This window comes from Pseudonaja textilis, chromosome 1, assembly GCF_049901715.1.
Source record: "Pseudonaja textilis isolate UNSWEBS1 chromosome 1, rPseTex1.2, whole genome shotgun sequence".
Taxonomy (NCBI): Eukaryota; Metazoa; Chordata; class Lepidosauria; order Squamata; family Elapidae; genus Pseudonaja; species Pseudonaja textilis.
The window spans coordinates 294,172,355-294,200,116 of record NC_141990.1 but is presented as its reverse complement, the minus strand read 5'-3'; the positions used below and the strand labels follow the sequence as shown (position 1 = coordinate 294,200,116).

Genomic DNA, 27,762 nt, shown 5'->3' with positions numbered 1-27,762 from the left:
TAGTCATCCAGATCAGGGGTTTCCAACCTTGGCAACTTTAAGCCTGGTGGACTTCAACTCCCAGATTCCCTAGCCAGCAAAGCTTAAAGTCCATCAGGCTTAAAGTTGCCAAGGTTGGAAACCCCTGATCCAGATTTTTGCCATCTCATGCCAGTATCCCTATTTCTACCTTATGTGGTCTATCTGCATTAAATTTTCCAAAGTTACTGATTCCCTCAGGGAAGAAGAGTGGTTACTGTATCATCATCAACAACAAACTGGTTTGACAGCAATACAAGATCTTGTATTGGGGGCAATCAGTATCAGGCTGCTGTTTCCTTTATGTCACACTCATCTTTCTCACTACTCCATAGGCCAGGGGTCTTCAAACTTGACAGCTTTAAGACTTGTGGACTTCAACTCCCAGAATTCTTCCCCCAGTCATGTTAGCTCAGGTATCCTGGGAGTTGAAGTCCGCAAGTCTTAAAGCTTCCAAGTTTGAAGGCCCTTGCCATAGGCTTTTCCATCCAACAACAGCTGAATCAGCATTTAGCTGCACTCCGAGGACTCCCGTGAAGGATAGGATCCACCTGTTTCCAAAATCAGAAGCAGCAGGCTTCCAACAAGTGCCACTTGTGAGGAAACAACAAGGGTAGAAGGCTTTTACATATTTTGCAGTTGGACTTCTGAAGCTTAGCATGACTTGCTAAAATAAAGAATGAACATTCGCCCATGAATACAACTCTGATTTCAATGGCATTTGGACAGGGCAAAATATAAATATATCACTTTTATTTATTCTATTTTAATACCAACATGACAATGGTTTTCAGACTTGATGGAACTGCTGCTGTCTGTCATAGGCTTGCCCAGGCAAAGCAAGAAGCAAAGTTTTGCTTCTGCCTCGCTTGGGCAAGTCTGCAGCTGGTTTGCCCAGGCTAAGTCAGGAGCAAAGCCCAGAGTGAGTTTTGAGATTCTGGGTAGAGTTTTAAAAGATATGTGTGTAACTCTTATCTAAATTGGACTTTCAGAATGATGTAAATGCTCATATTTGAACAGATATTTCTGGGTTTCTGTTCAGTTGCTTTTAAATATAACATAGGTGATTCTTCTTCTGTTGGTGGCTATTGTTTTCCAACCTATGAATACCCTGGCAAAAGGCTTAGAATCATGAATTAAGACCTTGGAAGTCTTCTAGTCCAAGCAGTGTTAGCAATAGGATATAGAAGAGCAACAAAGATGATTAGAGGACAGGAGGCTAAAACATATAAAAAACAGTTGCTGGAATTGGATATGTCTAGTTTAATGAAAAGAAGGACTAGGGGTGGCATGATAGCAGTGTTTCAATATCTCAGGGGTTGCCACAAAGAAGAGGGAGTCAAGCTATTCTGCAAAGCACCTGAAGGCAGGACAAGAAATAAGGGTGGAAACTAATCAAGGAGAGAAGCAACCTAGAACTAAGGAGAAATCTCCTGACCGTTAGAACCATTAATAAGTGGAGCAACTTGCCGCCAGAAGTTGTGAATGCTCCAACAATGGAAGTTTCTATGAAGAAATTGGGCAACCATTTGTCTGAAATGGTATAGGGTTTCCTGCTTGAGCAAGATTCCTTCCAACTTTGTTATTCTCTGCACTCTTTCTAGAGTCTTGACAACTTTTTTACATCATAGTGACCAAAATTGGATGTGGTACTCCAAGTGTGGTCTTACCATGGCATGGATCAATATAATCTGACGGCAGAAGGACGGAATGTGGACCTGCCCTCTTAGTAGAACTGGATGTGCCCAGTTGATGGCAAAGGAACTGCTTCTGGGATTGAAAACATATGTCTGTAATCCAGCACATTCCTGTGCACACACACAAAAACACATTTGCACAGACATAGTAGGAGTACTTTATGGAAAATAGAAGTGCAGGCAAAAGTGAGTCATAAAGAAATAGCCTATTTTACTTTGTTCCCGAATATACAGTATACACGCCTTAGCTCTAAATATATCTGCGATATGAAGGATGTTGATTTTGTTTCTGAAAAAAAAAATACAGATGAAGTTGTCAGTAGCTGCCTTATCTACTTGGTCAGGCAAGTTTTTGCACTACTGGTGTTTGTTTTTGTCAGTGCTATTTTTCAGCGTAACCTACTTGGGGCCCAGACTGCCATGAAAAGGCACGGAATGGCTGAATTGTCTAGAAGTATGTGGCTTTGGGACTATTGCAAAACTAAGTTCAGAACAATTTTGTTCAGAGAATCTTAACTAATGAACTTTGTCCATAACAAAATAGCAAAGATTGTTCTCTTTGAGCCAATTCTTATTGCTTCCAACTTCAATGTGATACTTTTGCATGTGAATTTCATTTGTGATGGCAAACATCCATTTTACAGGGCTGGTGATTAATACCCAAGTCTAAACACAGTTGAGCTTTATTGTAGAATTCTTTATTTCTAATCTAAATGAGGTTTAGGTTAAGGTTTGTAAAATAAGTATGTAAAGAACACTTTCTACATTTAGGAAAATGAAATCATGGGATGGGGTACAGGAAATGAGTGAAGGATGAACATAGCCACAGACTAATTAAATACAATATAGAATTTTTCTTATAGGGATTTTTTTAAAGCAAATTGTAATTCATATCTCCAAGATTCATAATAATTTGGAACACCATTCTACTTTGGGTTATATCCTTGTCCCCTAAAAATCCTGTGAAAAAATCCTGGTATTTGGGGAAATTGCATACAACATTATATTTCAGCTAGATGATTTACAAATGTATGCTAAATTTACAAGTACACACACATAAAGTCACATACTCACAGCCCGTAAGTCATGTGTTTCTAACAAATAGAAACAAAGCTAGCTAGTTTCTGTCTGTCTCTTTCTTTCTTTCTTTCTTTCTTTCTTTCTTTCTTTCTTTCTTTCTTTCTTTCTTTCTTTCTTTCTTTCTTTCTTTCTTTCTTTCTTTCCCCATCTTTAATGTATTCAATTTACTTTGTTCTTCTAATGTACCCAAGCCACATAATTAAGTGAGCAAAAACATTCATTTGCACGCATGTTTTTGCATGTTTCAGAAATATTCATTCTACACCATAAACTACACACTGTTCACAACTGCACTGCTTAAAATGTCAGTGCACAAAAGCAGTACACATCTGTACTGCTTAAAATCTTAAAACATCGGTATAAATTTAAAACTTCAACATCATTATTTAGCAACATTTTCTCAGTCAACTCTTGGTTTTTTTTTTTTTTTGAGGTTTAATTCTTGATCTTCGTCTAGCCCTATACCCGAGCCCTATTCTAATCCAGTTATTTTGATAAATGTGTTTAGATGGAGCTTTAGAGTTTATCTAGAGAGTTTACTTTGTATCTTTTAAGTAACTGAACAATATACTATTATGGGACTTGATTTTTTAATCAGAAATATATAAAAATCACTTGCAACACTGATGGGAGCAAATATGAATGAAGAAACTGAAAAGTCATATATATGATAAAAATTTTATTTTTATTTATTTATTTATTTGATTTGTCAATCGCTTACAAGATAATAGATATAAGTATAAACATAAGTTTATAGGAAATAGGTACGAATAAATGGGGACAATAGGACAGGGACGGTAGGTACAATGGTGCACTTATACATATCTCTAATCAGGACAATTAGAATGATAGCTTATAGCATTCTGAATTTTCAACTACTTCCACTTTTTTCATCCCTGTTCCTCACAAGCCTTCAAAGTTGTTTATTATATTTTTTAAATAGTATCAAGCTATAAAGACCTAGACAATCAGAAACCTTTTTAATAAAAGAAGCCCTCCTCCTTTCAATGGTGCAGAGTTTTCCTCTCTCCAGACAAAGCCCATCACCTCTAGCCAGTTTAGAATTATGGGAGCTATTCTTTAGAAAATCAGGGTCGGGGGAGGGGAGGCTGAATACAGTATTTTAAATATGTACAAAATATTCTACAATTTCCTTGCAAGAGTTTTACGTAAGAGTTTGCATTATTTTTGATTTAACTCAGAAAAATGTCCTTAATTTACAACTCTTTAAAGCAGTTGCATCTTCTCCTGGGATTCCAAGGCACCTGCTAGAAGAGCCTGAGAAAAACAATGATGCATCGAGACTCTTCTGTATATTAAAACACCTTTTCACAATGAAGTCTGAAGCACTTCAAAGTCCACATGAACCAACAGCTTCCATCCATGCTGCTTTTTTGGAAGAGGGGAGGTGTGCAGAGTCTTCTTTTATGCATGTTCAGTTGTCACCACAAAATATTATCTTTTTTTCTTCATTGTGAAGAAACACACCCAGTCCCTAAATGAACTCTGCCTTCTGTAAAGGAAGCTTCCTTTTTGCGCCAAGTTCCAATGTATTACATGCCTGAGGACATTTGTGCTGTGAGATTGTTAAACAAGAATGAGGAGTGGCAATAAAAACAAAATAATGACTTTCAAACATCAGGTGTAACTTAGTTGTGATCCCCTTGATGGAAATGACAGAAGCATATTTTATCTCAGCGTAAATCATTTGTGATCTCATGTGCGCAATTCTCACCAATTCTTCTTCCCTCTTGTACAGGGGTGGGCTTCAAAAATTTTAGCAAAGATGCTCTACCTGGTTGCTGGGTGGATGTGGCCATGGCAGGCATGGCCTAATCGGCCTCCTGCACCATAGCGGGGGGTGTTTTTGCCCTCCCTGGGCTCCAGAGGCTTTCCTCAAGCCTCCGGGAGAGCAAAAACTGCCCCTGGACTCCAGAGGCTCTCTGGAAGCTAGAAAGAGGCCCATTTCCAGCCTTCCCGAACCTCCAGGAAGCCTGTTTTTCACCCTCCGCGAGCCTCTGTGTGCACCCTGTACTTACCTGCATCCAAAACAGCCGTGTGGGGACTCCTGGGAGGGGAGGCATATGCGGGGCCAGCCAAGAGTGGGATTTGGAGGTTCTCCAAACTGCACAGAGTGTTAACTAGGGGCTCTCCCAAACCCCTGCAACCCCCAGCAGCCCATTTTTGCTCTTGTAGCAGGCCCAGCACTTCACCCACTGAAGTTTATGGGACTCCCAGAATAATATAACAATGATTTTTATATAAGTGGCATGTGAAAATCTGAGATTTCTCACCTTCCATAAATAGAAGGACTTTATACTAGCACAAAAACTTAATCTATTATGGTAAGTTTAGAGGATATACCATGCAAGGAACCAGGGAAGAAAATTATATCTCTTAAAGAAGAACAAATAGAACCAAGGAATTATTATTAAATACTGTAATGGTATGTACCTTGAGAGACAGGGAAGACCTGCAGGCAGGAGAAGAGTTGGCTAAGAGGCAGCTTAGTCTGCAAAAGGAATGTGGACATGACAAACATCTCAGAAAGGATCCTCCCGAGTTTTTGTAAAAATGTATTAGTATCACATAAATATGTAAAGGATCTACATGCCATTCATGTGAATCCGTGCATACAGTGGATCCATTTAAGAATTAGTCATATAGATTACTGACAAAGGGGATATGGAAGTTCAAAACAAAGGTTCAGTTCTTCAAATTGTAGGCATGAGCTAATATAATTAGATTCTTTTTAATATGGTGGTGAAAGTGATGGTATTGGGGCTTATGACAGTATCTACAGTATGTAGAAGTAGCAGGGTGCGAAAACGTGCTTTCTGACGTGCTAATTTTATAGCTAATTTGGATGTGAAGGCGATTTGGCTGTGACATCTGTCACCCCATTGATCACCAGGGTTGACTCAGCTGATCTGGCTGGCTACACGGGTGTCTGCTTTCTCTCTTACCGTTCCATGTGTGTCCTTTCTGAAGCTGCGTGCTTGGTGGAAGAGATGGCCATCTCAGACAGGAGTGTGCCGATATTCGGTCAAGGGTATAAGATAGCTGCACTCCCCTACTAGAACTTCCAAACAAGCTCATACTTGATTTATTGTAATGATTGATTGGTTGATACCTAGGAGATTTTTGATCATGCATTTGATCATGTAAATCTGTATCTACAGTGTGACCCCGTTTTGAAAATCAGATCTAAAGTTTGAAATCTGAGTGGTGCAGTGGTCTGGAGATAAGGCTCTTGCCTCACAATCAGGAGGTCGTGAGTTCGATCCTAAGTAGAGGCAGATATTTCTCTCTGTGTACACAATGAGAATATATCTGCTGAATATAACTCCACATTGGCGACAGAAAGGGAATGCGGCCAGTAAACACTCAGCTCCATTCAGTTGCCCAGACTACACCCCACAAGGGATTATGGGGTCATTAAACAGAGATGATGATGATCTAAAGTTTGAAATCCATATCAATTTAACTGAGCTTAGTGGGACTTATTTATTGATTAACACTATTACTTAACATTATTCACACTTCGAATAATGTAAGTGATAGTGTCGCTGGCTTTGATATCTCCACCTAACACACCAAACTTGCTCTGCATTAAAGAACCTTGCACCCTATCTCTACTCCTCCTGTTTAAAATGTTTTTATGTTCATTTCTCTCTGCCTAGTCTCTTCTAATGCAATGATCCAGCAGTCACAGAATGAATTTGACAGCAGTGTGGAGAAAGCAGAAGATTGGATGAAGACCATCCAGGAGAGACTGCGGATCAATGATAATACTAAAGGGCCTCGGTCTGCCTTGGAGGCTAGACTCAGGGACACAGAGGTAAAAGAACCATCTTTGCAGATACAATATTTTTTATAGCTGTGATTATTATACGAAGGCATGTTCTGAAATCTTGCTTCCGTTGCCCCTCCTGACTCAGATGCACAATGGAGACACCAAAACAATGATGCCAATATGTATAGTGTGATACACACAGAGTGAAAAGAAACCATGCAAATTGCCTCTGGTTCCTTCTATTCAAAAGTACAGGTAGTGCTCAACTTACGACCACAATTGAGCCCCAGATTTCTGTTGTTAAGTGAGACATTTGTTAAGTGAATGTTGAATCTGGCTTCCCCATTGACTATGTTTGTCAGAAGGCTGCAAAAGGTGATCCTGGGACACTGCAATTCATCATAAATATGAGTTGGTTGCCAAGCATCCGAACTTTGAACATGTGACCATTTGGATGCTGTAATTGTCGTAAGTGTGAAACATAATCATAAGTAACTTTTTTCAGTGCCATTGTATACACGGTTATATAATCCCCTTTCAAATAGTCCACAATACACAAATAAGAATAAGACATATTAGAGATAAATAGAATTTGGCAAAAGTCTCCTATGTACTATACCAGTGGTGGCTAACCATTTTGGGCTTCTGTGCCAAAAATTGTGTGCGCGCTTGCACGCTTGCTTTGCTTGCCAGCACCCAGAAGGCAATGCGTGGCCCCCATGCCCCCTATGCATACATGTGCAATCCCCACCCACCCACCCACGCCACCCCCTTACCTGCACTGTGCCTCACAGCTGATTTTTGGCTGGTTTGAGGCCTTTTTCAGCCTCCCAGAGGCTTGAGGAAGCCTTCTGCAGGCTTTGCAGGCTGAAAACTAGCCCCGTTTTGTCACTTCTGGTATTTTTGGAAAAATAGGAAGTGATGAAACGGGGCTAGTTTTCAGCCTGCAAAGTGTGCAGAAGCCTTCCTCAAGTCTTTGGGAGGCTGAAAAAGGCCTCAGAGGCTTGAGGAAGGCTTCTGCAGGCTTTGCAGGCTGAAAACTAGCCCCGTTTCATCACTTCTAGTATTTTCGGAAAAACAGGAAGTGATGAAACGGGGCTAGTTTTCGGCCTGCAAAGCATGCAGAAGCCTTCCTCAAGTCTTTGGGAGGCTGAAAAAGGCCTAAAACCGGCTGAAAATCAGCTATGAGGCGTGTGCATGCGCAGTGAGGTAAGTTTGCCTGCAACTCACATGCCAGCACAAATGGCTGTGCATGCCACCTGTGGCATGTGTGCCATAGGTTCACCATCACGGTACTATATAATTCATTCTTCAAGTGGGCATTCTCCTGGAACTAATGTAGCATTCATCCATTCACAAGAGGAAAATGGGAATAAACTCAGGGAAACCTCATATCCGTTGTGCTATTATACCTTGCAATTAGCAACAGAAAAGTGCGGAAAAGATTGTGGGAAAGGAGTAAGAAAGTAAAAATCAAAAACGTAAGGCAGGAGGTAAGAAAAAGAAAAGCCTACTAAAATTATTTTACAGCAACATTATCCACCAGTTCCCAGTGTCAACAAAGTAATAATTTTTTAAAAAAGATCTTTAGCAGATAAAACATCTAAAGGCAGCACAATGTTTACCTGTCAACCACCAGAGTCCTATGAAAATCCGCTGAATGGCTTTAGAATGATAATTGATTGTTAGGAGTACAGGCTTGGTATTACAGAAATGCTGAAAATAAAGTTGCATCTGCTTTCAAGATCACAAAAGCAGTTCCAAAGCGGGGGAGAGAGCAGGGGGAGGAAAGAAAAAAGTCACTATTTCAAAATAAATAATCTCAGCAGTATCATCTAATCTGAATAGACTGCACACACACACACACACATACACACATACACACACTTACACTTGCTTTCTTTGCCATACCCACATGCATCTATCCTAGCAGCAATTTGTCCCCTGTCCAGTATTTTTCATAGCAAAACGCACAAAATTGCACTATAAACATGGGGGGGGGGGTGTCTAATTCTGCTTATATATCCTCCTTGCTAGAAGATTAATCTGCAGTTCATTAACTTAATTAAATCAACTGATGTGACTTTCAGTTAAAATGTATCCCTAATAACATAATCCTAACCCAGCTTTATTTATTTATGTATTTATAATATATACAAACACACACACACACAATTTATACTAAATTATGTCAGTTAAAATATCCCTGTGCATGAATTATTTTAAGGCATAGGATGGGAAGATTGAATTAACCCTGTTATGAGAAAGCCTCCCTTTTTTTTTAATAATAAAGTTTTATTTGGGTTTTCACACATACAAAATACAAGTAAAACATCTTTTTTGAAAATAGCATGGTCCCGGGTTGAACTTCTTTATATAGACACAAAACTCAATTTCATGCTCCTTTTTGTATTCTATTCCATATCTTATACTATTTTACATTTTCTATATAGTTTTTCCCCTCTCTTAATTTTCTCAATTTTATTTTGATTATTTCATCTCAATTCAAATCATTATATTTATACTTTTGTCTGTTCTGTTTCAATTTCATATTATCTTTTCTCATTAAACAGATTTTCTCCTGTAGTTACTAATTGGAGTATGACACCTTTATAACTTTTAATTACATCCATTCAACTCTTATTTAAACTTGAATATATACCTTAAGTTTATGACCTTCAATATAATACATAATACATAACTTCCAATTGAATTCTGCTTGGTACATTCTTATAATACACACTATATTCTTAAAAAAAAAGAAAGATTATAAATATATGTAATTATAAACCCTCATTCCAATCCAGTTCAGTTCTATCATTAATAATCATTAAAATCATAACATCTTTAACACTTCTTTTCAATTAAATATCATGCTTCCTTAAAAACACGTATAATCTCCATAATTAATTTTTCCCTTATTTCTCTTCACATGTTTTATAAATCATTAAATATACCTTTGTTACATTTATTTATTGACAAGCATTCTGCTGAATTACGATAGCTATTTTATCAGACATTTTAATCATACATTGTTTCATATTTTCTAAAATTATTTCTGCTTCTAATATAACCATACTATCTTATGTACCTTTGCAGAATCCCTTTTTCTATTAAGTTTTCACCCATTATCTCTAAATAGGCCCTGTTTCTCTATATTTTGCTTCTGTCCTTTATAACTTATTTTCCTTTCTTTCTTCCCTCTCATCTTCTCCCTCCCCTTTTTACCCCCTTGTCTCTCTAGTTCTAATTCTCTCTTCTTCATTTCCCTCTTCTGTTGCTTTCTGATTTTATACTTATTTTTCACTCTGGTTTTTTTGAGTTGTTTTTCCCAATCTTAAACTTTCCATTCTCTTTCCCCCCTTTGCTTTTCCCCCGCAACTAATAACATAATCCTAACCCAGCTTTATTTATGTATTTATAATACAGACACACACAATTTATATTAAATTACGTCAGTTAAAATATCCCTGTGCATGAATTATTTTAAAGCATAGGATGGGAAGATTGAATTAACCCTGTTATGAGAAAGCCTTCCTTACCCATTTTCTTCCTTCCCATTTACTCACTTAGTGTATTTCCTTCTGTTTACTCTGAATGAAGCAACCATTACTCTATAGTCCGTAATTTTCCAGTGTTAAAAGAGTACAGATCTAGTTTTTTTTTCTTTTTAAGTATGTTTCTGCAAAAAGAAACCCACCCCCCATTAAAGAGTTTTAATTTCATGTTTTAATTTCTGTGTACAATTCTTCCTAATAGAAAATTTGTGCATTGGAACCTGAAGGCCGGTTGAAAATGGACCTGGTCCTAATGAAGGCTGATGCTCTGCTTCAGTGTATCAGTGAGGAGCAAAAGCATGAAATATTATCCAGGCTAAAGGATGTTAAAGCCATGTGGGAAGAAACAGCCATATACATTACTCATTGTCACAGGTAAGATTCCCAAATGCCCCCAATTAGGTCTCCCACCAATGGCTTTTAAGAGTTTTCTGAGCAGAAAACTCTTAAGCCAGACAGAAAATGACAATTTTGTCCTCTTTTGTTACCACTTTTTGAAGATTCTGGTTGGTTTTCTAGTTTGGCCATGAAAAACGTATCTGCTGTAACTAAGTGAAGCTGGATGGGTAGCAATTAGTCATGGCAAATGAAATATAATCCTTAGAGATTTATCCAGAGATAATAACACAGCATAATAAATCAGTTTAGATCATTTTAAATGGTTCAAATACCTGCTTTCAGACACCCAAATCATGGGCCTAGATTCCCTTGAAAAAGAGATAAATATGACATAAAGAGAGCATTTGACGCCATGGCATCCTCCTAGTCTTCATTTAACAAATGGGGATGCCTGCCCCTTTTTGTATACCAATTCTATATGATGGAAGAAAGTAAAATAAATAAATTGTAATAATTGCAGTAGAATCAATATGATAAGAATACAAAGAACCACTGGTGCATTAGCCCAATCTTGACACTACCAGTATTTATAATATTGTAAACAAAAAAATGCTATTGAAGCAGGGATTTTGTAATTGGGGATGTAATAATTACATATAAACACAGCAAATAAAGTCATATGCTGACCTGGGGAGGATGTCTTGAAATTCCATATACAGCAACATCAATTAACAATGGTTGAGGCCACCAGAAGAGCAAGAACCAGAACATTATAACTCCCTTGACACCTGAAGTGGTAAAAGAGGAGGAGGAATCTGGTACTTTATGAAATTAATTTGAATAAATGTTTGTGATTTCATAGACTATATTCTTATTTATTTTGTAATATGTTATATGTTTTATTATTAGCCACATTTCTGTAAGAATTTCAGGCAGTAAATTTCCCAGTACTACTGAGATACCAAGGAATAGTCCAAGGTTCTTCTCCATGCAAAACATGTAATCTCTTAGTTTGCTATGAATGTCTTTAACTTTGATAGGCACAGGAATAACAAGTTATATTTTCCCAATTCCAAAATTAAGGCCATCAGAAAGGAAAGAAGTAAACTGTAGCAAAGGAAGAAGATGCCCAAGAATTCTTCAAGGCTTCTTTGCACAGCATTATATCATGGATAATGTACGATTAAAACTAAGTTCATTCAGAACCTCTTTAAAAAGTTGAAAGAACAGTAATATGAAAGAAAAGTCTATATGCTGGAACTGGAAAGCAACCATCATGGCAGCATTTACATGGAACAGGTTGAGGGCTGTGGACTTGCCTTGACTGGCACTGGTTCATGGCATGGCAGCAACTGGCCCATGCAAATAAGTGAAGCCCCACCCATAGGATGCAGGCAGCATGCAAAACTATGTCCCCTCCAGTCTGCAGAAAAACCTTTCTCCATGGAACCAGTCCCTGGTGCCCCAAAGGTTGGGCGCCATTGCCTTAAATGAATGCCATATTTTGATTTTGGAATTTATTGGCAAGTACCATTTATATTTTGTAGACTAGTTTAGTGCCCTCTAGATACAAACTATCACCTGCTACTGGTCATACTATCCGAAGATGATATAATGATGTAGTACTGGTCATACTATCTAGAGGTGATTCTCTTTAATGTTGAAGAAGGAAGAATTAATGTGCTTGTCTTTTTTGTTCCAACAGCCGCATTGAGTGGGTGTGGTTGCATTGGAGTGAATACTTGAAGGCCCAGGATGAATTTTACACCTGGCTTCACAACATGAAGGTGACCTTGGAACCTGACATAGAGTTGCAGCTTGGCTTAAAGGAGAAGCAGTGGCAGCTTAGCCATGCTCAGGTCCTACTGAAAGATGTTCAGAATCGGTCATCTTTGCTGGATCGGCTACTAGAGGAAGCTATATCTCTCTATAACCGGATTGGAGATACAAGTGTTGATGAAGATGCCCGAGAAAAGATGAAGGAGGAATATGAAGAAATCAAGAACGAAGCAGAGGTGAGAAAAATTCAGGGTGAAGGCCAAATAGAAGAGCAAAACAGATGTTACAGTAGGTGTCCTCTGCTCCTGTCCCCTATATTTAATTTGCCTCACATCTGTACAGATCAGCAAATTCCCTTTTGTTTTGATCAGGAGTTGCAGATGTTGGCAGAGATCATATGATTTACCATGCTTCTCTTCAGCCCTGAAAGTTGAATAAGCCACAGTGCCCAGGTTCTCACATAATTTACAAATCATAGAGATTATACATTAAACTGAGCCACATAATTCAGTCAGTGGGTTGAGGCAGGCAAATTGATTACCAGCTTGGAGTAACATGCATTCTTCTATCCTACTATTAAAGAGTATTTTCACTGTTCCACCTCTATTCAGTTTTGTCAATTATATTACTGAAATATTTCCATATCTTTATTCTTCCTCTGTTTTCATTCCGTCTTCAGCTATTTATAGCCTAAAAACTTGGGTGACCATTGATTATTACAATAATACTGTATAAATAATTACTGGAGACAGCCTCTCATTCTAACTTTAATTGGAATATCAATGCTATTTCAATATTTAGACACATTCTAAATTAGTAGAAAGCTTTTGCCCTAAGCCTTCCATTTGGAACAAGATCCAAATGAAAGACTTAGGGCAAAAGCTATATACTAATTTAGAAATACTTCATAGTATAGTTGGCAAAACTGAGAAGAATGGAGGCACAACAGTAAAAATATTCTTTATTAGAGTGGAAGAAAACCTTTTTTATTTACCACTTAATGAATGGGTGAGATTATTCATAGATGTGAGTAGAAAATTCTACCTCCACATTTCTCAAAGTTCAAGAACAGTTTAAACATTCTGCAGTATCTGAATACATAATGTCATGCTATTCTGAATCTCATTATTGGTTTGTCTCATCTGTTTATTTTCACATTTCAGAGTGAACCTAGACACAGGAATAATTTATATACTGCTCAGCCACTTGTTCATCCTTCCAAATAATTTCTAAAGCTTCCAAATCAAATTGGGATACCACAACTACCTTGGGTTTAATTTTAAACCTTCCCCCCAATCACATAATCCCTTAAATCTTTGAGTGATAGAGACATTTATATGAAATGTCTTTCATATTTTATATAATAGACATAATAAAGTTACTGCTACAACTCTGGCCCAAATATGAAAGCAAATAACGAGAAGAACCATTATTATCTGCATGTTTTGAAATGCACGCAATTAAGAAGAGGCAACTATGACCAGGAAAAAAAATATTCATTTGCTAACAAATTTATTTTTTGCCTAATTGTTTCATTGGTTACACTTGAAGAACAGTTACAGAACTTTACTCTTTGGTTTTTCAAGGTTCATATTGTACATTGTGATCCAAAGAACACAATGTGTTCCTGATGCACAAGGCACAAATCATTCTTTGTGATACATTACTTCAAATTTGTGGTTCATAATAACCTTTTCTGTAGAATACTCTTTGAGGTAGTTCCTTTGAAAAATATCATAGTTTCTATTCTAATGATTCATTGCATTTCCAAAGCATTCCGTTTTCAGTAATGATAATTGGTGTGAGAGACACCAAAATGTAGTTTCTTGGCTTTAAATTAACTTTGCTAACATTTTATTTTTGTACTTAATTTTTTTTCCTGATTTTAAAAAGGTAAATAAATTATCCTTATAAACAAAAAGAAAGAAGGGAGAGGAAGGAGGAAAATGTTTGAAACAAATAAACAGAAAAAGAGCAAATCACAAGCAGTTTTTTTTTCTGTTAAAATGTATAGTGTTTTTTTTTAACCAAACAGCCCTTTTTTTCTATTTGTACCAATTACAGTTTATATGTTTTACTTGTAAAGAAAAGCTTGATAGTATTGTAAATAATCATATACTCTTCTTACTTTGGTAAATAATTCCTTTTTCTTTTTGCTTTTCAACTCTGCCAATAGATGGTTAGTCTGTCACTTGCCAGGATCCTGCATTGTATAATAGGGTGATAATAGGGTGTGTGTGTGTGTGTGTGTGTGTGTGTGTGTGTGTATCTCTGTCTGTCTCTGTCCTCTCTGTGTGTCTCTGTTTGTGCGTGAACAATGTAATTGGTTGCCCATGTCTGAAGGTAAAAACAGACATAACTCTCTTCTCATGTTAGCAGTGCAAAATTGTAAACAGCTATTGCTATTTATTTGTTAGTTTGTTTGAATGTATGAGCCATTCCAAACTCTAGAGAGCTCTGTGAAATCCCTTCTTCAGGATTAGGACCTTTGTTGTGAGATGGAGTTCTCAACTGTTTTTTCTCCTGTCAATTGCAATGAAAGTGTTCTCTCCCCCCACCCCAAAAAATGCTCTGAGGTGGGAAGGGGGGAGCCATTCCTACCAGTGAAAGGCTCTCTCCAGAACCTAATAGCAGATTTTGGGAAGAGCATGTTTATCTAACACATGGCAGAATAAGTTTTATCCCTCTTTTATTCCTATTGCAGTCACAAGCCATTGGGGCATTCACAGGAGGGTGTCAAAAAAATCAAAATGGTGGCTTCACTTACACAATTGAGGCTGCCTTCTTGATTTTTTTTTTACATTTCCCATGAATACCCCTGTCTGCAGTTGCCCTCTGGTTGTAATACTATTATAAAGAGAAGAGAGTAATTCAGAAAAATCTCCCTCTGCTTGTAGTCTTGCTAATATTGAGGTCTGAATGGAACTCCCATATTCCAAGGCAGTATAGCTGAAAAACAATAGAGAAGAGGTATTGCCTTACTACCATAACTTGCTACTGTAGAAAACACGCTGCTGGGTATTTGGTAGATCCTTGATCTCATCCAGAAACCTTCTGTCATGCCCCTAGTGGAGACTGACTCTGAGGAAGAGGAGGAACAGCCAACAGGGAATGGGAGTGTGGCTCCAGAGGTGGTGGAGGAGGCTGGGGAAGGGCAGAGTCCAGCTGAGCAATCAGAAGAGGATCCAGGCCTATCCCCTATCCATCCTAGGGCACGCAGAGAGGAGAGGATCAGGGAAAAGCGAGGTCTACTTAGGAGGAGATTACCATGATCCTCCTTGTGGCTTGCAGGTGGGAGCTATGTATATAAGTTTGTAACTGCGTAGTCAGAATTGCTGGAGTCAAAGTTTAGTGTTTCCTTTGAAAGAGGTTTATCTTTGTTGGCGTTCTTCTCATGGACTCTCCCCGTTATCTTCCTGGAATGTATGATTAATTATCTTGTCTTGCTTCGGAACTCTCGTCAATGCAGTTTACTTTGGTTTCCTTTTGCTTTATTATTTACTTTTGTGACTTTAAACTGTGCCTAATAAAACAGTGACATTAAGTTGAGGGCATTACCGGACTTAAAAGTATGTTTGGGTTATGGGTTATTTTGAGAGACTACGGGTCATCACACCTTCTCTCTTGCCTTTAGCATAAAAATTATCCAGTTGATGAGTGTTCACTAACCATGGAACTTACACTCATACTGGTTTGCATATTTGCACTTTTGCCCTGAGGGAACTGCCTTTATAGTTTCCTTTATATTTTCCCACAAAAAGGTAGTGGTAGGGGGAGGAATTAAAAAATGTGAATAACTCATATAGGCCTTCTAGTGGAAAATTACATTGAAAAACCCACATACATATTGAACTGTGTATTTGTTCTTAATGTTTTCTAGGTATATTTATTAATAATTATTATGTTTATGTTTATTTTCAATACAATATTTGAAATGCTGTCATTAATGAGAAGCTGGCTTGCTAAATCTTTCTTTCGGCACTATCTTTCCTTTCTTAAAAAAGAAATGAAAGTCTTTTTAAAATATTGTATTTACTTAAGTGCTAAATAATTACAGTTCACTTGGACCTGGGATATGTTAATTGTTTTAAATTCCTGAAAACAACCAAGTGACATATGAGGAGAAGGCTTCTTTGTTCTGTGAGTTTATTTTTCAAAAACTGTCTTTCCCTTTGGGATATTTCTCTTATTTCAGAGAAGAGTGATATTACTAGAAAAGATAACAACAGAGCACAAGCTATATAAGACCAATGTTGACCAGTTTCGGCTATGGCTGACTCAGCTAACAGAAAGATTAAACTGCTGCCTCAATCAAGAATCAAAGCTGCCAGCAGAAAATAGAATCAAAGCATTACAGGTATTTGATTGCTGAAGTTATTACTGTGAAGGTGTTGTTTTGCTAAAATGTTGGGGTTCTTTATTTTTATGCTGCCAGGAACCTCTGTGAAGGAACTTTTTTTAAAAAAATCAAGATGACTTCATTTGTGCAGTTGTAACCAAAAATTTGACTTGTTTAATTTCCTTGAAACATGCCCATCATCTTCCCATGGGCAGGGACCTATGACTTACCAAAATCCTGCTCCTTGCCCTGTTTGTATTAACAGGGCATCAGTCAAAAAAGACCAGTTTTTTTCCCCTATCGAATGAAAAATAATTTTGTAGAAAATGATTTCTAAATGTAGATTTCAACAGACTTACTTTTATTTTTAAAGAATTGTGCTGTCTGTTTTTTGCATGCTGTTTTCAGTAGTTTTTAAAGTATTTGTATTTGTAGTTTTCTGAGCAGAAATTTAAAGCTCCTGCAACATCTTTCTGCTCTAGCAAAATCCAAAGTATGGTAATATCCACACTGATTATTACTAGAAATGTTTTGCAAAGCACTTTACATCCATATTAAAGAATAATTGTGTAACATGAAATACAAAATCAAATTTGAAATGATTTTTCATTTGTTCTTTTTAAAAATTGTTAAGATTTACTGCAGCCATGAGATCCAGTTTACTAGAATTTGGAGATTTTACCTTGCCTTCAGTGACTGAAACTCTATTACCATAAGATCAAAATATAGAACATTCTTTTTTTTAAATAAAGTTTTATTTGGGTTTTCACACACAAAATACAAGTAAAACATCTTTTTTGAAAATAGCATGGTCCTGGGTTGAACTTCTTTATACAGACAGAAAACTCAATTTTATGTTCCTTTTTGTATTCTATTCCATATCTTATACTATTTAACATTTTCTATATAGTTTTTCCCCTCTTTTAATTTTCTCAATTTTATTTTGATTATCTCATCTCAATTCAAATCATTATATTTATACTTTTGTCTGTTCTGTTTCAATTTCATATTATCTTTTCTCATTAAACAAATTTTCTCCTGTAGAGTATGACACCTTTATATCTTTTAATTACATCCATTCAACTCTTATTTAAACTTCAATATATCCCTTAAGTTTATGACCTTCAATATAATACATAATACATAACTTCCAATCGAATTCTGCTTGGCACATTCTTATAATATACACTATATTCTTTTAAAAAAAAAGAAAGATTGTAAATATATGTAATCATAAACCCTCATTCCATTCCAGTTCAGTTCTCTCATTAATAATCATTAAAATCTTAACATCTTTAACACTTCTTTTTAATTAAATATCATGCTTCCTTAAAAACAGATATAATCTCCATAATTAATTTTTCCCTTATTTCTCTTCATATATGTTTTATAAATCATTAAATATTTCTTTTGTTACATTTATTTATTGACAAGCATTCCGCTGAATTATGATAGCTATTTTATCAGACATTTTAATCATACATTGTTTCATATTTTCTAAAATTATTTCTGCTTCTAATATTACCATACTATCTTATGTACCTTTGCAGAATCCTTTTTTACATTAAGTTTTCACCCATTATCTCTAAATAGGCCCTGTTTCTCTATATTTTGCTTCTGTCATTTATAACTTCTTTTCCTTTCTTTCTTCCCTCTCATCTTCTCCCTCCCCTTTTTACCCCCTTGTCTCTCTACTTCTAATTCTCTCTTCTGCATTTCCCTCTTCTGTTGCTTTCTGATTTTATACTTATTTTTCACTCTATTTTTTTTGAGTTGTTTTTCCCAATCTTAAACTTTCCATTCTCTTTCTCCCCTTTCCTTTTTTCCCCCATCTAAGATTAATTGTTCATTAAAGATGGCTTCTTCTTTGTCACAATCTTCTTGTTCTGCAGACATTTTTTGTTGTTTCTCATAATTCCAAATCTCCATTTCTAAAAACTGAAATACGAAGCCAAAAGAACCTCTCCCTTCTTGTGCATCTTCTTTGTACTTTTTAAGTTCCATTTTCAGTTCTTCTAAAAGTGGAGCCATTTTAAAAAGTTTTAAACAACCACCCGATTGATTTTAGTCATTCAAAACAATTACCAAGAATCCAGAAATCATCAAGTAATCCAGATAGTCCTGAGTTATATCTTCTTATTTCTTTTTCAACTTTCTCTTCCTGGGGTTTTTGTTGCGATATTTCAGTTAGAATGTATCTTTTGGAAGTCTTAATTCCAGGCAGTCTCCTCCCTTCCAGATCCTGCCCTTTTATTCTTCCTTTCTCCTTTCCTGTTTTCAAAAGCTTTAAATTATCCAGAAATCTTTATTATCCCTTTGACTTTTTATTTTCAGCATTAAATGCCTATTGATGTCAAAGTGGATTTTTTTCCCAATTTCTTGCTTAAGTCTCTTAGCTGTCAGTATAGGAAAAGGAAAAAACCACATCTTTTCCCTTTTCTCTCTCCTTCGCAGCTTAAAAATCTTCTTAGGGAACAATGTTATTGTTTTTTAACAGTTTCAGTTCCAGGGTACCTTATTTGTTGCTTTTTCTGTTTGACCTGGTCAACCAAAACTTTCTCTTCTTATCTTCCTCCTGCACATTCTTTTCCGGTGGAGTTCTTCTTAGTGGTGGCCATTTCTGACCACTGCTGCAACTGCCTTCAGGAAAGGGAGTAATGGCCAGCTGGGGAGGAGACATACGGCTCTCCTCAACCCTGCTGGCAGTCTCCCCCCTCTTCACCACCTCTACGGGGTGGCTTAGCCCCAAAACCAGCTGGCTTGGGGCGCTCCAGCGGTGAGCATGGATTGAAGCCTCGCAGAGATGAGATTTCAGTCTGTCGCTGAAGAAGCTCAAACCTGAAGTCCCAAAATATAGAACATTCTTGAACATCCCAATCTTATAAGAATTTTTGGAACTAGTCAGAAGCATACTTAGAATAAGTATTGTGAGCCATAAGTTGTTAGACAAAATGATTTTTAAGGAACAGTTCATTCACTTTTTTTATATGATACTTAATACAGAGTTCATTGTACAAATGAAAAGAAGAGGAGAAAACCAAACTACATGTTAGGGATGCTAACTCAGGAAAACTAGAAGCCAATATGGCTAGTGGGATTTGCAAGCTTAATACACACATGTGTGTTTTGTGTACACTGATGATAAACACATTTGTAGAACCATGTTTGGTGATCAGTCCAGTTCATGGATTATATGTGTTGAGTGGAATTATTGTGTATGTGGAAGGTCTACCCAAACTATGTTCGGTCAAAAATAAAGAATTATTGTTGCCAAATCCTAAGTGCTACTGAATTGCTAGCAGTCAGGGATTTTATTTATTTATTTATTTTATTTTGTCAAGCCATTATAAGATAACAGGTATTAGTATAAACATAGTTATGAATACATGAAATGGATACATATAAGAAAAATAAAAAGAAACAATAGGATAGGGACGGTAGGCACATTGGTGGTCTTATGCACGCCCCCTACAGACCTCTTAGGAAAGGAGTGAGGTCAATAGTAGACAGTCTAAGGTTAAAGTTTTTGGGGTTTGGAGAAGAAACCATAGAGTCAAGTAGAGTATTCCAGATATTGACCGCTCTGCTGCTGAAGTCGTATTTCCTGCAATCAAATTTGGTGCGGTTTATCTTGAGTTTGTATCTGTTGTGTACTCTTGTATTGTTATGGTTGAAGCTGAAGTATTCATTGACAGGTAGGACATTGCAATGTATAATTTTATGTACTATACTGAGATCAGACCAAAGGCATCATAGTTCTAGATTTTCTAGGTCTAGAATTTCAAGTCTGGTGGCATAAGATATTCTGCAACGATAGAGGAGTGGAGAACTCTTCTTGTGAAATATTTCTGGACTTTCTCCACTATATTAATATCAGATAGGTAATGCGGGTTCCAGACTGATGAGCTGTATTCAAGTATTGATCTAGAAAAAGTTTTGTATGCTCTAGTTAGTAATGTGATATTACCTAAGAAAAAGCTACACAGGATTAGGTTAACAACTCTTAATGCCTTTTTGGCTATGTAGTTACAGGGGCTCTAACACTTAGATCATTAGAGGTGAGTAATCCAAGGTCCTTTGCAGAGTTTGGATCATCAACAAGGACTTGACTATTCAGCTTGTATTTTATTTTCTGATTTTTTTTGCCAATATGTAAGACAGAACATTTATTTGTTGAGATTTGAAGTTGCCATTTGTTTGACCATTCTGATACATAGCCAAGGTCTTTTTGAAAGGTAGCAGTATTGTCAGTGGTGTCGATAGTGTAGCCATCAGCAAAGAGAACGCAGTTGCTCTTAATATGATCACAGAGGTCATTTATGTAGAGTATGAAGAGAGTAGGTCCTAGAACACTGCCTTGGGGGACACCACTGTTGACAGGTACAGAATTTGATAGGACGCTCCCAATTTTGACCATTTGTTGTCTGTTTGGCAGGAATGCTTTTATCCAGTTATGCAGATGTTATTGCAGGATTTTATGTTATATTTTGTTTTGATGAATGAACCAAGCATTTAGAGATGCTCCATCTTTTGAAGATGATAGTACCGTACAAATATGTAACATCAGAAATGATCAGGCACACTGAACTGGTTAAGGAGAGAAGATGCACACCATTGTTCCCCAGCAGAGATGTGACATAAATCCAAGAACCACTGTTGCCTAATCCAGCCTGGGTCTGGTGGATTCATGGTTATGACATTCCTGGCATGATGCCCATTCAAAATAATTTGGGTGACTAGGCACAAAGTACGGTGGCCTTTTCTTGTGTTCATAGGCAGCAATGCATAGTGGATTTATGCTGTCTCAGTACTCATATTTTCTACATGTGAGATTGGAAATCACTTACTTTGCAACTCTCCTGCAGGACATTACAAAAGATGTAAGGAGCGGAGAAAAGAAATTGAAACATCTGGAAGCACAGTCTATAGATGTGATGCAAAACACCTCTCCCCTGGGGGCAGAAAAGATGAAGGCTGAGCTTGAGGAGCTGAAAAAACTCCTGGAGAATATAAAGCTAGTGAGTGTGGAGGAAGAGGAGAAACTGCTGAAGAGCCTTCAGTCTGAAAACACCTACCACACCCAAGCCAGGGTGCTTGAAACTGATGTTCAAGAATTCCGTAAAAGGCTGCAAAGATTAGGAAACCACTTTGAAAAGGACGATATTGTGAGAAGTGATGAGGATTTAATTTCACTATGGAGAGAATACCTGGTGAGCATTTACTGGTCAGTAACCAACTGGGAACAAAGGCAGATGGTCACATAATGAAATGAAAATAAAATTAAACCCTGCTCGTCTATTCAGATGTAAATACGTTAAAATAAATGGTTGAGACATCTTCATGGCCACATTTTAATGGGTCCCAATGAATTGTACCCTTATCCAGGATGTTCCATTTTATTGGAATAGACATTCTTTGTTCTATTCCCACTAAGAAATTGATATAATAAGGCAATCCTAGGTCTTTTTTCTTGTTTCCTAAATTTTGTATAAGTGTTGGTGGAAATTACTCGGCTAATTACCTGCAGCTAATTTATGAAATAATGAAAGGCATAATTGTTTGTTTCCTCTTAAACTTTCATCACAAGCTGATGAGTTTTCTTCAGTTTCAAGATGTTTTTAATCTTCTATGATTTTTATGAAGCATTGGGATGGGAGAAGTGCCCCTGTAAGTTTGCTTTTATTGTGAAATGTTTAATTATGCTATGCTGTGGCTATGTTTTTATTTTTATAAGCTGTTTGTAGTTTGAATTTAATTGTAGATTTTATACAAGTAAAAAAAATAAACACAGCTATAACAGCTAAGTTAATATTTCTTGACAATAATTTTGTTTTTAAGGCAACAAAGGCAAGCCTCACAGCAGAAGAACCAAAGGCTGAGAAACTGAAGATTCAACTAAAGGAGTTGTTCAAATTTTCACAAGATTTGCAGCCTCTTTCTGAGAGTGTGATCCATGCCATACGAGAACATCAGAGGTATTTTGCTGAAGGAAGTGGCACAATAATCAGATAGCTCCAAAAATACATTTCAATGAAAGGACTGATATAGACAGCTTGTTTCAAAATTAAGAAATATAAATCTGAAAGGAGGCAATGGCTAATTACATCTCTTGACTTTCACTGGTCTTAAGGCTTATTTGAAATGAGATTTGTTTTTTTACCCCTTCTCAAAGCTCTAGGTGCCTTTTATATATTTCCTTCACTTCTTGCAATGGTTAGTCTCATAATAATACTGTGGAGACAGGCTGAAAGATAATAAGTTCACTCGTGGTTGGATGGGAATTTAAACCCAGATTCTTCAGTCCCAATATGGACATACCATTGTGGAACTCTGGGTAAAGTGTAGTTGGTTGCCATCCAGATTGGGATTTTTTCCCCACATCATAGGAAAGAGAGATTTGTAGAAGCCTGTCAAAGATCTCCCTGCCCTGGTGATAAGTTGCTCATTTTAAGTGTCTCTCAGTTTCCAGATGAAACATTATGAAATAACACCCATGTAATAAGTAGAATGTAGGCACCAAAATATGTGTATGAATGGAAAATAATGGGGTATTTTTCAGTGTAATTACTCCATAGTGATCCTGTCAGGGAGGGAATTTGGGCAGATGAAATATAAGGAATCCTGCGTCTGCTTTCAAAATACCCATCTCATCTAGCTGTTCAAATAAATGTCTTTTTCACATCTTCCTAAAAATTAAATCTGTTCCTTTATGATTACATTGCAGCTAAAATGTTCTAACTTTTTGGAAAAAGGCATATAATATGGTTTATGCTCTCATCTCATCTGATATCCACATTACTAGGATGAGCTTTCTGACTTTTCTTGGAAGATAGTGACATTGGTGTTTCAGGATGATCTGTGAACATACAAAAATGCCTTTTATGGAATCAGTCATCTACTGACTGGTAGTAACTCACCAGAATTTCAGATTAAAATTTTCTCAGTTCTGCCCATAGAGACCAGGTATTGAATCCAAGTTCTCTGCATCAGAAGCTGTATTGTAGCATTATGACTTTTTCCTAATCATTTGATATAGAAAGAATGTCAATTTATTTCAGCTTTGAGATCTTACTCATGGGTTGATTTTCCTTACCAGTAGCTTTTGATTAGGAAAAACTATAGTTGTATAACTAACATTTTCAAAAATTAAACTCTGCCCAACTAGAAAATTGGTTAGAAAACTAGTCAGAAAACTAGAAAACTAGTTAGTACTAAGTCATCTTGAATAATCTTCTGATAAATATTAGAAATGCTTATTATAACTGCTTTTTGCACTGCTGTCTTGTTATGGATGATATAAGGGACAATGAGGAGAGAGGGAAGGAAAAAATCATTCTAGTTAACTTTGCATCCTATTTTCTCTCCTGCTTTTTGGCTGGACATGGGAGGATTCTTTGTGGAGCAAAATAATTGAACCACTGGCTCATGCTGTATAAGTCATTACCTTGTTGTGTGTTGTCTTGCATTTGTGTATATATGTTCATATTATCAGAGGTGTTTCATTACTTTCATGGAGCCAAGTGTTATGCAGGTAGCAACACTGATAAGAATGCTTTTTCTCCATGTGTTCTTTGCTGATTTTTTCCCATGCATGTTTTTCCAGCTAGACATATTCCCCACTTCTGCTTCTGACTTTACTAAAATATTTTTGCTTCCGTGCTAAGTACAGTCAGGAAATTATCTGCATAACCTTTTTTCAGATTTGGAAAAAGGGTTGTCAACAGCTGGTTAGGCACAGACAAATGTTTGCTTGTATCTAAAAACTGGCTTTCTTGTGACAAGCATAGACTGTTTTGACAAGCTATAAAGATTTTCTGTTTATGAAATTAGTTACTGGAGGAGAAACATTAATTCAGAGTTAAGGAAGCAAGCCTGGGATTCTTGCCAATGAGGAAAAGTAAGAATGGAAAGTTTGAACATTTGCCATTGTAGAGATGACAGATTGTTGGTATCATCTTCCAAAGAGGCATTGTTTCATCTGTAGGAAATGATAATCTCACTAATGATTATGAAGAGACAGAAGAAATAACGATGAAGGTAGTGATCAAAGGACTTGTGCTCTTCCAAAATTATGTTAAAACATAAACTGTCCTTACAGGAAAACTACTATCACAAGAGCATTATGGCATGCCAAGTGGAATAATCCCTTTTCTATTGTTTTGTTTAACTGAAAACAAAATATGTTTCCTAAGGAAATCTTCATGTTTATTTTCTAAAAACCTGTGTATTGGCCATTACTGCCTGCCAGGTCCCTTCAAGCTGGAGAATGAAATTAGAAATAAGCTGTGCCTCAAGGTTCTGAGCCAGAGACACAAGCAGGTTGGAATTTTCAGCAAGTAAAAACAAGTTTTTCTTTTTCAGTTAAGGGATAGAAGGAACCAGACACTTGCAGAGAGGATGAAATTAATTTTGTTCAGATTTAAATGTAAACCAGTATTTTTTGAACTAATACACAAACAGATTTTAACATGCCATTTGAGTTCACACAAAATACTGTTACCAGGTATACTCAGAACCAAACTGTAAATAACTTCTTAATACAAAATCACTACAGAATTTTAAACAGTAGCCAAAACTGTGCTTTTCAGAATTGAACCATATCCATAACTACATTTTCTAGGTATTTTGCACCACACAGATTCAGATATGGCTAGTTCATTTTAAAGAGAGTATTTTGACAGTACTACTAAAATTAGCTGGAGGAGAAGCCACAAAACATATCTGTTAAGTATGTCAAATCAGAGTGAACTTTCTGCTTCATGGTTGCCCTTTTTTAAGAGTAGAATGGGGAAATAAAAAGGTCTATCATCCCAACCTCTAAGTCCAATATTTTGTACATGCAGACAATATAATCTTTGGAAAGGGGGTATTCTACAATAAACACACTTAACCTTGTGACTGCACTTCTTGCTCCAGCTGCTAAGTTTTAACTTTGATCACATGCTTTATTGTGTAAACCTATCTCATTGGTGAGTGTATGATTCAATATTATTTGAGTAACCCACGTTAGTTCAGATGCAGACAAGATGATGCACTCTGCCAGCCTAGCTAACTGGGGGATCCCAGAATGGAGAATACTACTAAATTGGACTCCCTTGATACTTAGTGTTCATATTTCTTGTTAATTGTTATTTGTATATAAATTAGATAATGTTAATATTATGACTACATGGCTTAATTTAATTTAAAGCTAGATTTCAGTGGTGTATGTCTTGAATTGTAAATACCTTAAGCCATCTTTGTAATTAAGATAATACGAAGTCACACGAATAAATATCACCAAAAGCATTACGATCTTCATTGTTAAGGGAAAAATCCATCTTTTGGTAGATAATTTCCCCCTTTAGTGTCTCAGTTGTCTTTCTAGGCTTGTAATAGACAGTGGGCGTATGGATCTTAAGGTTGATCCTTAAGAGACTATTGGGGAATCCAAGTTGCACAGCTAGCTTCTTGTAATTCTCTGCAGCAGGTGCAAAGAAAATGCATCTGGGCATCTAAAAACAGTTTTGTGGATTATCTGATTGGCAAAGACAGCTGTGAAAAGAAGAAGCCAGGAAAATATAGGAAGCAGAAACAGAGCTGCTTTGTGTTAAGAAAGCATATTACATGGGCAGACTTTTCATCCCTTTTCATCCAACTTGGGGTTCACTTCTCCCTTCTTCAAAGGAAGAAATTAAATCCTTCTTCATGATTCATTAATAAAACTTCATAATTTTGTTAATTTATTTTTGCAGTCTGAAAGGAAAAATGTTTAAATTGAGCACAGAGATTGAAACAGAGTTGAGGCAGCGCTTCCAAAATTCCCTGAGGGAGTTTCAGCTGTGGAAACCATCAGCTCAGCGACTCCTGGACACCACAGTCCATGTTTCTGATCCTGCATTGACAGATGCATTCCTGCGTCAGATTGAGGTGATGACTTTATAACATTTGGAATTTTAAAATCCATTGTGTTCAGAAACTAACACGTAAAACAACACAGTAATCTTGTAAGAATTTCAGACTATTCTGTATTACTATTGGAAACATTTTTAGCCTGTACAACAACCTTCACAATGTCATGTAAATTGTAAATTGTGAACATTCATATGCATCATTTTACTTCATCCTGGTCAAATAGTGAATATCAGTAAATATTTGAATACCAGCCTAATTTAACCTTCATCATAATCATTGGCAAGTTTAACAATTTGGCATTGTGCACTGGAATAAACAGTTAGAAAAAAAGATAAAGATGTAGTCGTAATGCAAGATTCTGGAAATCAAACAACCCCTATTGGTATACTTTGTGTCTGTTGTATCCTTTATTTATTCATCTTTCTAGAGACTGAAGGCATGTGAGAAATATGTGTACATGTCATTGTCAATGTAAATATGTGCATAGGGATACAGTATATATAGACACAAGCATGGAGATGTAATATACATACATACATACACACACATATACACAGTCCACTCATACACACTTGGGTATGCTCATATGTCTATCTCTCTCTCTCTCTCTGTGTGTGTGTGTGTGTGTGTGTGTGTGTGTGTGTGTCTTTCTGTACTTCACAAAAACATCATAGTGTATCTCTAACCTGGATCAGAACATATTAGAATAAAGCACAGTGGAAAAAGTTCAACATGCATTCACCCTAAATCTCCCTTTGCTGCTAAATGCTTAAAAAGTTAACTCTCACCTGTTAACAGTTGGAGCAAATCAATTCCTCTACTTTGTCCTCCTGCCCACTTTGAAATTTCTTTTTTATTTCTCCCTAACTTGAAAAGTCAATGTCCTGGAACCTCCTGGAACTCTGTGGATCCTCACGGGCTCACCAGGAAACCAGGATTTCCTTAGAATGTAGTTGGAAAACAGTTGTAGGAGATTATTTGAAGCCTGAATTCTGTGTCCGAGGCTCTGTTCTCTGGTTCATCTGAAAAAAGACAAGGCTTTTTTAAATAGCAGAACTATAGTTGTAAAATGCTCACTCCAGTTACATCCACTGATCTTCCCCTTTTCCCATTTTACAGGAGATTTGGGGACTTTCCTCAATGCCATCTATATAGTTTTGTGCAGTTTTATATCCTGGTATATTTATTCAATTGTATGTTAAGATTGATTGCCATCAAATTGGTGCCAGTTGTTAGTGACTCCATAGGCTTTTCTTTCTTTCT

The 27,762-nt window shown here is 36.6% G+C and overlaps 1 protein-coding gene across 6 annotated transcripts in view; it reads left to right on the top strand.

The window, feature by feature from the left end:
• SYNE3 (spectrin repeat containing nuclear envelope family member 3) overlaps nucleotides 1–27,762 on the top strand; it is an 81,011-nt gene that overhangs the window by 15,799 nt on the left and 37,450 nt on the right. For all 6 annotated transcript variants that reach the window (XM_087922130.1, XM_087922129.1, XM_087922133.1 and 3 more), the window contains exons 2-8: nucleotides 6,479–6,636; nucleotides 10,351–10,523; nucleotides 12,193–12,502; nucleotides 16,462–16,623; nucleotides 21,471–21,815; nucleotides 22,444–22,580; nucleotides 26,340–26,514. In XM_087922130.1, coding sequence (XP_087778256.1) covers nucleotides 6,479–6,636; nucleotides 10,351–10,523; nucleotides 12,193–12,502; nucleotides 16,462–16,623; nucleotides 21,471–21,815; nucleotides 22,444–22,580; nucleotides 26,340–26,514 — 1,460 coding nt within the window. The remainder of the gene's footprint in view (nucleotides 1–6,478; nucleotides 6,637–10,350; nucleotides 10,524–12,192; nucleotides 12,503–16,461; nucleotides 16,624–21,470; nucleotides 21,816–22,443; nucleotides 22,581–26,339; nucleotides 26,515–27,762) is intronic.